Source organism: Mobula hypostoma, chromosome 3, assembly GCF_963921235.1.
Source record: "Mobula hypostoma chromosome 3, sMobHyp1.1, whole genome shotgun sequence".
NCBI lineage: Eukaryota > Metazoa > Chordata > Chondrichthyes > Myliobatiformes > Myliobatidae > Mobula > Mobula hypostoma.
In genome coordinates, this window is record NC_086099.1 from 15,545,693 (window position 1) to 15,558,291 (window position 12,599).

Consider the following 12,599-nt stretch of genomic DNA (forward strand, 5'->3'; position numbering starts at 1 on the left):
GAGTTCATAATTTACAATGGAAATTACACTGCTTTTGTTAGGAAATTACCTTAAGCACATTGTGTAAAAGGAAAAGCAGTATCAAATTCTCTTAAAATTATTCTTAAATTTAAGTACAGGCAGTTTAAAAATGTTTCTTATTCTTTTATAACAATTGACAAGTCAAATACTTCACACTTTTTTTTAAAATTTTGAGATGTGTGATTTTAACAAATACCAGACACATTGTGAGGTTGTTGCAATGGCTCTGCACTTTTCTAAAGTAGATTAGAGTGAGTGCTAGAGGCAATTTTATTGGGCCTTTTAATCCCTGTCTGTGAGCATAATACACAATCATGAATTTGATCTTTGAACCATTCCTCAGTTAATCTGTCTGAAACCACACATTTCATTCAGATTGGTTCCTCATAAATCTCTACACACTTTATCAAACAGCAATAGTCCAGCAAATGAGGAGAAAGGAATCTCCTATGGCAGTAAATAGCAACTGGCTTGGTACAGGCATACATTTCACAACTAAGTTTTAAAAGGCCTGTTATTTAAAAAATTGTGCAACTGTAGTGAACTTCAAAACACAAGTTAAGAAAAATTAACTTAAAATCAAAAACAGCATTTTTTTTCAGAGAGTCATATTGCCTAGTATCATGTTTGATGTCAAGAAATCAGTCTTAAACCTTTGCTTAAATCTGTAAGGAATTAAAAAGTGAACATCTCTTTCCTTTGTATTATGCATTTATTGATTGTTTTTAAATCAAAAGCATAGCTGAGGGACCCATGTTACTTTGAAAAGCAATTTGTTCATTGCACTTTTCTAATTCAAAGTATTCAAGGGGTTAGAAATCAAGTCATTACAGATTTTCAATGGAACCATAAACAATTGTTCTAATTTTGTTTGCAAATGTCACTAGCTATGAATCGAACTTTCAGTAATTACCCATTAAAATAGAAGCAAGACTGACACTTGTGAATGACCAGTCAAAATGTGGAATTCCACAAATAAAATCTGGCAAGTGCTGAAACAATGATAATTGCATTCATTGAAAACTGTTCTTGAATTTTCACTTAGTAGCATAAATAGAGTTAATGCCAGCTGAAAAATAACAGTGCAAAACACTAAGGACGTTCACAAGGTATCTGATGCCAGACACACGTTCTATGCCGTAAAAGTTTAATGCTACCTCGATTATATGGCCAATTAAAAAGGTAGTAAAAATCAAATAAACCCAAGGATTATGAAAATTTGAGAACTCAGCAATCAAGAACCAGGATATTGATAAGGAAATTAAAGATAGAATAGTCTAGCAAGAAACTAAAGCATTAATGGATAGGCAAAAAGGAAATTCTTATTCCAGCTTCATATCCCATTTGCAATAGTTTCATCTCTTCATGCAACACATATTTAGTCTTCCAATTATAACACTAATTTCCTGTGTTATCAAGTGACAGTTTGGTTTTACATGTATTCTTCATATTCAAGGAATTTATTTTTAATGAAAATTTCAGAAAGGCAAGAGCTAGTTCTATATTTATAGCTGTATTTTAAACAAAAAAGTTGATTTCTCTGATAATCCGGCAACATTTAAACGAAGTAGCCTATCATAATTTGAATGATCAGAAGCTCATATATACAATTTACTTCATAATGCACAACACACTGATGTCACCAGGAAATATTCAAACTAAACATATAAAGAAGAGGGTAAATTAAAAAGGAAAACACAAACATTTCATTTAGGATACACTTTAAAAAAAGGTTCATCTAACCAGTGTTCATAATCTAATCTAATTAGCCCCAGATCTCCAATAGCTCTGCACTGTAACTTACCAATATTTCCTTTCTGTAGCATAGAATATGATCTCCCCAGAACTTAAATTATACAGTAAACTACCACCATCCAGTAGTTATATTCATTGTGACTGCAGATCAGATTGGTAAACAAGATTTAGCAATTGGTCTACCACTGTTTCACTGTAACTCCACCTAAATTCCAACCATCATCACAAACATGACTAGAGGTCAACTACAAGTCCTGTATTAGGGGCATTCGGGTAATAAATTCACCTTTAAAATTTCAGATCAGTGATTTATGAAATATGTGAGATATAGACTAAAATTAGCTGTCACAAAATTTGTGTGAAGTAAATAAGCTGCTCCCTACAGATCCATACATTACAGTGCGGTTTGACCAATGCCTTATAAAGCCTCAACATCACGTTCTTGTTCTTATATTCTAGTCCTCTTGAATGAATGCTAACATTGTATTTGTCTTTTTTACCAGCAACTTAACCTTTAGAGAATCCTGCACAAGGACTCCCAAGTATCTTCGCCCCTCTGATATTTAAATTTTCTCACCATTTTGAAAATAGTCTGTCTTTATTTCTTCTACCAAAGTGTATGATCAAATACTTCCCTACACTATACTACATCTGCCACATCTTTGCCCACCTTCCCAATCCATCCAAGTCCTTCTGACAGCTCCATGCTTCCTCAACATTACCTGCCCCTCCACATATCTTCGTATCGTCTGCAAACTTGGCGACAAAGTTATCAATTTCCTCATCCAAATGACTGACATATAACATGAAAAGCCGCAGTCCCAATATCGATACCCTGAGGAACATCACTTGTCACTGGCAGCCAACAATCAGCCTCTTTTATCCAACTCTTTCCCTCCTGCAAATCATCTATCCACATTATCCATGTCATCTTCTTGTAATACCATGGGCTTTTTTGTTGTTAATGAACCTCATGTGCAGTATCTTGTTACTCTTTATATATTTGAAAAAAAAACCTCTTGGTATCCTCTGATATTTTTGGCAAGCTTATCTTTACATTTCATCTTTTCTCTCCTTATGGCTTTTTTAGTGGCCTTCTCTTAGTTTTTAAAAGCTTCCCAATCCTATAACTCTCCACTATTATTTTTATTATATGCCCCCTCTTTTGCTTTTATGCTGCCTTTCATTTTCCTTGTCAGCCACTGTTGCCTCAGCCTCCCTTCAGAATACTACTTCTTTGGGATATTGCGCCCGATTTGCTCCCAAAAAAAATCCAGCCATTGCCGTCATCTCTGCTAGTGTCTCCTTCCAATTAACTAATGAAGTGCTCCACTCGCATGACTCCAATTCCTTATACTTCATTGTAAAACTTATACATTTGATTTTAGCTTTTCCCTCTCAAACTGCAGGGCAAATGTTATATTATGATCATTGACTTCTAAGGGACCCTTTACCTTAAGCTCCCTAATCAAATCTGTTTCATTACACAACACCCAATCCGTAATTGACTTTTCCCTGGTGGGCTCAGCCACAAGCTGCTCTAAAAGCCATCTCAGACATTCTACAGATTCCCTCTTTTGGGACCCAGCACCAGATTTTCCCAGTCTACTTGCATATTGAAATCCTCCATGACTTATTATAACATTTCCCTTTTTACATGCCTCTTTACCTCCTGTTGAAATTTATATACCACATCCTAGTTACTGTTCAGAAGTCTGTACACAACTCCCTTCAGCGTCTTTTGACCCTTGCAGTTTCTTAACTCTACTCCCAAGGATTCAACATCTTCTGATTTAAGGATTTGATTTCAATTTTTACAAACAGAGCTACACCACCCCCTCTGCCTACGTGTCTGTCATTTCAATACAAGGTGTATCCTTGGATGCTAAGCTCCCAACTATAATCTTCTTTCAGCCATGTCTCAGTGATGCCCACAACACCATACCTGCTAACTCTAACTGCGCCACAAGATCATCTACCATATTCCATAAATTGCATATATTAAAATATAACTCCTTCAGTCCTGTATTCATTATCCTTTTTAATTGTTCCATGTTACACTTCACCTCATCCTACTGTCTGCAATTTTGCCCCATCATCTGCCTGTCCATCCCCAGTCTCACTACACACTGCATCGACTTCTGTACCAATTAACTCATCCTTAGCTCATCACTCCGGCCCCCATCTCCCTGCCAACTTAGTTTAAACCCGAACAGCTCTGGCAAACCAGCCAACAAGGATATTTTTAATCAAATAATCGTTCAACCATGAACGAAAATGTACTGACATGTTGTTAGTTATAGAAAGTGTGATTTTATGTTACGTTCTTCTAAGAGGATATTACAGATTAATAAATGGGGCATTGACATGTACACAACATCTTACAAAAACATCTATTAGGAATGATATGTAAAAACTAAATTGTTAGATTGAAGGTACAAAGAAGACACAATGATGTTTAAGAAATTAAACTGCAAACCCGTTGGACAATGGAGTTACTGTATAATTTAGGAGTATTACCGATAATAATTTTCTTAATCCTTCTGACAAGGATCTTTGTTTAATAAAGGAGATGTTGACTTGAAAATTACAACTTGCTCTAGATATTTTAGTTCTTCTGATTAAACTGATTAGTAATTCTGAGACATTCAAACAAGCAAATCAATTTGAAACAAAGGAGATGCTCTCTTAAGATCCTGGCTGAGATTGTTGCTCATGTTATATTTTATTAGACATTGTTTAATCCAGTAAATTTTGAGATCAGGCAAGCCATCTTGTAATGCACTTGAAAGTACAAAAAGATGGAATGAGACAAGGCTGTAATTGCTAAAAAATCTAATCCGTTGTCTTCAAATAAAGTCAAGATTATTAAAATCAAAGTCTACTCAATGATGTAATAAGGTTGCCGATTTGCTTAATCTATAATTTTGCAAGATTTTGCAAGTTTGCAATCTCTAGGCTCAGCTGCCATGGTAACTCAGTAACATTTAATATACTGTTTGAAAACATGGAGTTCTGTAACATGTTAGATAAACGTAATTGGCAGCAAATGTTATTTAACTGTTCATTAATTTAAATAAAAGCAGAATTTTATAATTTAGAAAGAGAAAACAAAATTTCCTAACAATGAATTGCAGAAATATGATGCCGGATGGTGTCGGCATTGAATTTATAAAGTTAACTGTGAATCTTAACCACATGCTTTAATTTTTCCTCGAATCTCAAGAGGTTATATTATACGCAAACACGAGGAATTCTGCAGATGCTGGAAATTCAAGCAACACACATCAAAGTTGCTGGTGAAGGCAGCAGACCAGCAGTACCTCTAGGAAGAGGTACAGTCGACGTTTCAGGCCGAGACCCTTCATCAGGACGACGAAGGGTCTCGGCCTGAAACGTCGACTGTACCTCTTCCTAGAGATGCTGCTGGTCTGCTGCCTTCACCAGCAACTTTGAGGTTATATTACTAACTGTCTACTTTAAGTAAGTGGAAAGAGAATTAACTGGGAAGTGAAAAATAGTTATGTGAGTGAGAAAGTTTGAGAGATACAGGGAAACAAAGGGAATGAGTATGATGGAATATCTCTGGTGGAAGATGGCAGGGATCTGATAGGGCAAATACCCTTCCACTGTGCTTTATGAACCAAGTGAAAAGGATGAGAAGTGGCAGATGGAGTTCAACCCAGATAAGAGTGAGGTGGTTTATTTTGGTAGGTCAAATATGATGGCAGAATATAGCATTAATGGTAAGACTCTTGGCAGTGTGGAGGATCAGAGGGATCTTAGGGTCCAAGTACATAGGACACTCAAAGGGGCTACGCTGCTACTCTGTGGTTAAGAAGGCATACAGTGCATTGGCCTTCATCAATCGTGGGATTGAGTTTAAGAGCTGAGAGGTAATGTTGCAACTATATAGGACCCTGGTCAGACCCCACTTGGAGTACAGTGCTCCATGGAAACCATAGAAATGGTGCAGAGGAGTTTTGCAAGGATGTTGCCTGGATTGGGGAGCATGCCTTATGAGAATAAGGTTGAGAGGTGACTTGATAGAGGTGTACAAGATAATGAGAGGCATTGATCATGTGGATAGTTAAAGGCTTTTCCCCAGGGCTGAAATGGCTAGCAGGAGAGGACATAGTTTTAAGGTGCTTGGAAGTAGGTACAGAGGAGATGTCAGGGGTTAAGTTGTTGTTGTTGTTTTTTTTAAACGCAGAGAGTGGTGAGTGCGTGGAATGGGCTGCCGACAGCGGCGTTGGAGGCGGAAATGATAGGGTCTTTTAAGAGACTCCTGGATGGCTACATGGAGCTTAGAAAAATAGAGGGCTATGGGTAAAGCCTAGGTAGTTCTAAGGTAGGGACATGTTCAGCACAGCTTTGTGGGCCAAAGGGCCTGTATTGTGCTGTATGTTTTTCTATGTTTCTATGAATGAGTGCATGAAAATAGTTTATGCTGGAACACTGTTCCATTATAAAAATGTTTTTGGTCACCAGAGAGGTATGACTGGGAAACACTATTGAGGTCTAAAGCATTTGACCATAGGAGCAGAAACAGGCCATTCCGCTCATCAAGTCTGCTCTGCCTTTCTATCATGGCTCATTTATTATCCCTCGCAACCCCATTCTCCTGCCTTCTCCCCATACCTTAGACACTCTTACTAATCAAGAATCTATCAACCTCTGCTTTAAATATACCCAGTGATTTGGCCTCTACAGCAGTGAATTCCACCGATTCCCCGCCAAAGAAATTCCTCATCTCTTTTCTAAAAAGATGCTCTTCTATTCCAAAGCTCCTTGACTCCCCCACTACTGGAAATATTGTCTCTACGTCCACTCTTTCTAAGCCTTTCAATATTTGATATAGATTTCAATGAGATTTCCCCAATGCAAGTCTTCTAAACTTCAGCAAGTACAGGCCCAGAGCCATCAAATGCTTTTTGTACATTAACCCTTTCATTCTTGCGATCATTCTCATTAACCACCTCTGGACATTCTCCAATACGAGCACATGCTTTCTTAGATAAAGGACCTCAAAACTGCTCTCAATTCTCCAAGTGTAGTCTGACCAATGCCTTATAAAGCCTCAGCATTACATAATTTCTATCGTATTATAGCTCTATTGCCCTATCTTTCTCCGTGGATTGTCACCTTGTCGCGGTGGAGAGGCTTGTGTGGTCCTGAGATCCCAAGAGCAATGCCATCTGGAGCTATGCTCCTGGTTGGGTCACCCATGGCGGTAAGGTCGAGGGTGAGGTCCCTGACAAAGAACAATCCAACCAAGACCTCAACGGTGGCAGGCGGACCAAGTTACTTTGAACTCAACGGCTGTGAAGGCGGATGAAGGCTGCAACAAATCCATCAGCTCCAATCGTCATGGTTTCCATGCCATTGGAATCAGTTGGTTGATTTGTGAAGTATCGTGTGCTTCTTGGAGTGCAGCATCAAGTACACGTTAAACAAATACACGCACAGGCGTCTTCGCTCTATGGAACGAAGACCATCATCCTCAACCTCGAGGGATAGCCACGACGACGACAATTGCAATGAATGCTCCATTGCATTTGCCTTCCTTACTACTGACTCAATCTGCAAGTTAACTTTCAGGGAATTCTGCACAAGGACTCCCAAGTCCTTTTGCACCTCTGATTTCTGAATTTTCTCCCCATTTAGAAAATACTCTATGCCTTTATTTCTTCTACCAAAGTGCATGACCTTACACTTCCCTATGCTGTACTCCATCTGCCACTTCTTTGCCCATTCTGTTCGTCTGTCCTAGTCCTTCTGTAGACTTCCTGCTACCTCAACATTATCTGCCACTATATGGCATGTTTATTGTTTAGATTAAGAACAACACTATATCAATCTTAAATTTGTCTTTCACTAATTTAAAGCAGAAACATTTTACAATTGAAGTAAATTAAAAGATGGCACTAGCAAAACGAGTGACCACAAAGTCATGAAAATCCAATGAGTTCAAAAGATATCTGCCAGGAAAGCAAGCCTGCCACCTTTACATAGACTGTTCAGAGTATTGTGTTGCAATATCCTGCATCACCCTCTGAAGTGGTTCAAAAAGTTTATGGTCATTAAATACTGGCTTGCCCATAACATGCACACTACAGCAAAAGATTTCTTAATAAGATATTCAAAATGTTCAGAATAAACATAGTGCTAAAGATGAAATGGTAGAACTTGTGTGAATGAGTAAATAGGGATACAAATCGATGGGAAAACCATTAATGTCAACTGTTCTATCTATAGGGGTGCAGTTCATTTTGTCTGGACATCACATCCTTTACGCAAGCTGTTTGTAAAAATACATATCGCATTTCCTGAGTGGGTTCATTTTTATTCTATTTGAAACACATGGTGGAAGACATATTTCTCTAGCCAAAGACTGTCAAACAATCAGCCTGCAAAAGATGACAAATCGTGCAAATAATAATAATAATACTACTGTGATCACGAGTAGTTGAGTCGTTGAACGTGATTCTGCAGCTTGTGGAGTCAGACCAGCACTGAGGTGAGTGAAGTTATCCACACCGGTTCAGGAGCCTGATAGGAGTCAATGACTATAGAGGTGATGGGTGAAAACGAGCAAGTGAAGTTAGGATTTGTACAAAGGATGAAAAGTGAGAAGCCCACATGAATGGGGGTTTCAGGAAATGAACAGATAGGTACAGGAATTATTAGGAAGGTGCAAATATGCAAACTTCAACAGTGAAAAAGGTACATGTTTTGAACATAAAGGTTGGTTAAATCTCAAAAATCAATTCCTTGGGAAATTTCCTGTGCACCACTTTTCAATGAGGGATCAGGAGTTACAAACAGCTCCAGAATGCGCTGTCGCAGCTGATCAAAAAAAAAATCCCAAAACCTTTAGCTGGGAACTAGAACACCTCACCTTGTTTAATCTCTTTAATTAAAGAAATAATTCAGGAAACTGCGAATATTCAAGATTTCCCATATTAGTAAATTTTACATAGAATTATATTTATTTTTCATTTTATATGCTGCTTTACAGTATATGACAACCAAAACAAATGCACATATAACGTTCAGCAGTTCTTTTTGCATGCAATTTCTTTTAATGGAGATTGAATCTCCCCGTACCAAACAAGAATTGTGTTTGTGTTTTGGAAATATCTCAGCTTTCACTGTTTTATTCACAGCAACTTAAGTGATCAGTTGTTATTTCAGGACAACACAAAATTTGACTCAGTGGTTTACTGGCTGCCCTCATTTCCAACCTTGATAGAATAACTTCTTGCTGGGAGGAAATACAAATTCAAAGCCAAGTCAAGAAGATTACCGTTACGTAAAAACATCTTCATTTTTGGGAAACAATGGCTGGATGATGAGAAAGAGTTTAACTTCACACCAAATTAAAAAAATATATATTTTACCACTACAAGATTTAAAAAAAACTAGAGGGACTGTAGATGCTGGAAATCTAGATCAACAGGTCAGGCAGCATCTACAGAGAGAAATGACGAGTCAATATTGTGAATCAAGACCTTTCATTAGGTCTGCTAAGAAGGAGGGCAGATAGCTAGTATAAAAAGTTGAGGGAAAGGTTGGATCCGGGTGAAATTTAAATGAAAGACAAGTAAGGAAGACAAGAGTAGGAACAATGCAAGTTGGGAGCTGACATGTGAAGGTGACAAAGGGCTGAAGAAGACAGAATCGATAGCAGAAGACAGCGAACAATGGAATAAAGGAGATGCAGAGGGGAACCTGAGGGAGAACTCATATGTGGGAGATAGGCAGATTGAAAAGAGTGAGGGAGGATAAAGAAAAGTGGTGATGTACAGCACTGTGCAAAAGTCTCAGGCATGTAAACATAGCTAGGGTGCCCAAGACTTTTGTACAGTATCATTTTTGTCAACTTGGAGCAGAGAGCAAGTTGGTAAATCTGGCAGGAGAAAAGGATGCTGGGAATGGTGAAGGTGGAGCGCCGTGGCTGCAAACACCAAGCAAGGTCATTTGATTCCAAACAATTGGTTTATTGATCATTACAGAATGTCACTCTGGTGCTTCCTGCTTCCTGCTCCCTCCCCCCTCTCCCTTCCCCTTTTCCCAACCATGATTCCTCTCTCCCTGCCTCCTTCCCACTCTCAGCCCACAATACAGGCAAATATCAGAATCAGGTTTATCACTCACATGACATGAAATTAATTTTTTTCTGTGGCAGCAGGACAGAGCAATACATAAAATTATTACAATACAACGCAAATATATTAGGCACCCCAGCTACATATATGTGCCTTAGTCTTTTGAAAAGTACTGTAGATGCTGGGATAAAGGAAAACAAGGTGGGGGAGGCTGGCCGCAGGCAGAGTGTATCAGAAACTACAGAAGATGTTCATGCTGTTAGAATTAAACTGCACTCAAAATATAACAAAAAAATGTTACAGACCAGAATTATTAGTCACTCACTTCAGTTCACCAACATGCCTCAGCACCTCCTGCTGGTATTTCATAACATTGTCCAATTCTGCTTGAGGTAGCTGAACAAAACCAAAAATAAGTTTGATATTAATTGGGTCAGAAATGTAATAACCAACTTAAGAACTGTTCCTAATGCTTATCAATATAAAAAACTAATGAACTTATACTTGTAGATACAGAATTATTTTTGTATCTGAGTACCAATGTACTCAATTCCTAGTTAAGAATACTGCAATACGTGTTAGCATTTCTAGAAGAAACTATTATTGCTATTTATCACATCAACACACAAAACTGAACATACAACACCAACTGGAGCAGACATGACAGCATCACTGGTAATATACCACCTTATTTACAGAGTCGATAGGTGGTTTTATGGTAAAATTAAGAACATAAAAAATGCATCTATAATGCAGTATTTCAAAAGACAAGGTCCTATGGTATGATCTGATTATTCCCCCTCATCTGATCTTAAAACATGCCCACACCTCCATCCCTATCAGAGGATACTCCTAAAGAGCTTTAATCTTTGCTGATTTTAATCAATTAAGTTGCAGTTCTCATTTGGCTGTGAATTAAAGTCTGAGATGATCATCAAGTCCTTTCAACTGGGGATGGATCTACATTAGCTAAAGACAAATTTCTCTTACATATTGTATACTTTGGAAATCTGAAATCATTACAAGGAACCTAATGTGATTCAAAGGATATTTTGCCAATATATTTTTTTTGGGGGGGAGAAGAGGGTTGAATACTTTTAACAGGCAATGTATCATTTCTGACCATAATTTTGCTTCACAACATTTGAGTTCAAATTGAGTGATTTCAACTCAATAGAAAAGGACACTTGTAGATGAAGAACAGATATGTAGCGAAGGTTTATGTACTTCTGTACAAGAATCGTATCATTCACCAACTCAGATAAATTAAATTGCTCCACCAAATGAGTGTTAAATTTATCATCATCAGAACTTAGTTTCAAAGGTTGATTAAACTGTCAAGTCACAGTATATAGAGGGCACAAAAGGAAATTTGCCCTTTAAGGTTAAGACAACACAATACAAGAAAGCAAAATTATTGCTGTTTCATCCACATCTTGGGAACTAATAAATTAAAGAGTTGAAAATGATGAGGGGCAAAACAATAACATAACTATAGAACTCATATTTGCACATCTTATGCTTAACAACAAGAAATTGAAGGAGTGCTTTTACTTCAACGATCTAACTCTGTCAAATATCATATCTACCTGTCCCATCTGTGGTACAACATTCGATCCCTTCTTTGATATCTCCTCGCTTACGAGATTCATATATTTTCTCTGCTCATCCAGAATCATGTCAAGTTGCCTGTTCAACTGCTTGATTTCAAGGTGGATTCGGTTCTGGCCTTCGAAGATCTGTCGTAACTCTCTCTCGTTCACACTTTCAAACATGTCATCTACTGAATTGTAAGAAAACCAGTTAGACTTTAGTTAATTTCTGATAATATGAATATCTGGCAACTACTTATTTATTTATACTCAGTACAGAACATGGAATTTATAAGTGCAAATAAAGAGAAGTAAGAGCAAATAAAAAGTTAAATACATACTGCAAAATTCTACTTTAATTGTAGGTGATCAGACAATTCACTTTCAAGGAAATAAATATCAAGGCAGTAATTTATTCTTTTGTTTTTAATTTTATCTACATATTGTCTTCCTCGAGAAATAGAATCTGTTGAAGGTGATAGCAATCATGTAGAAATGAAGTTTAACTCTCTAAAGGATGCCTTGGTAGAATCAGCAAAGTCAGTGATTCCTAAAAAAGAAAAAAGCACAAAGAATAAATGGATGACGGATGAAATCAAAAATCTAATGGAAGAAAGGAGACGGAAGAAAGCAAATCCTATAGAATATAAGTCCTTAGATAAAAAAGTTAAAAGCTTAGTCAAAAAACCAAAGAAGAATGGTTAAGCCAGGAATGTGAGCAATTAGAAAGAATCTCTATTATTGATCCAAAAAGGTTACATCAACAAATCAAGAATATCACTGGGAAAAATCTCCTCTATTCTTCAGGTGGATGTTTGAAAGCAAAGGACAGTACCATTACCATGGAAAAAGATGAGATTATGAACTGAGTATATTCAGGAATTGTTTGAAGACGATCGAGGCGAAAAACCAGGAATTGAGAACATTGAAGGTCCAAGTATTTTAAAATCCGAAGTTCGTAATGCAATAAGAAAGGAAAGGCAGCAGGTCCTGATGAATTAGTAATAGAACAAATTATTGCCCTTGAAGATTATGGAATTGAAAAACTTACTGATTTAATCAATGACATTTATGAGACTGGAATAATACCAAAAGAGATAAAAAAAAATCAGTATTTATC

The 12,599-nt window shown here is 37.3% G+C and overlaps 1 protein-coding gene across 2 annotated transcripts in view; it reads right to left on the reverse strand.

The window, feature by feature from the left end:
• lman1 (lectin, mannose-binding, 1) overlaps nt 1-12,599 on the reverse strand; it is a 65,598-nt gene that overhangs the window by 14,157 nt on the left and 38,842 nt on the right. Inside the window, exons 9-10 of one of the 2 annotated variants that reach the window (XM_063042714.1) lie at nt 11,477-11,667; nt 10,213-10,283 (exon numbers count right to left, since the gene is read on the reverse strand). In XM_063042714.1, the coding sequence (XP_062898784.1) occupies nt 10,213-10,283; nt 11,477-11,667 (262 nt within the window). Of the gene's footprint in view, nt 1-10,212; nt 10,284-11,476; nt 11,671-12,599 lie in introns of both variants that reach the window. The other variant, XM_063042713.1, reaches the window with a different exon arrangement.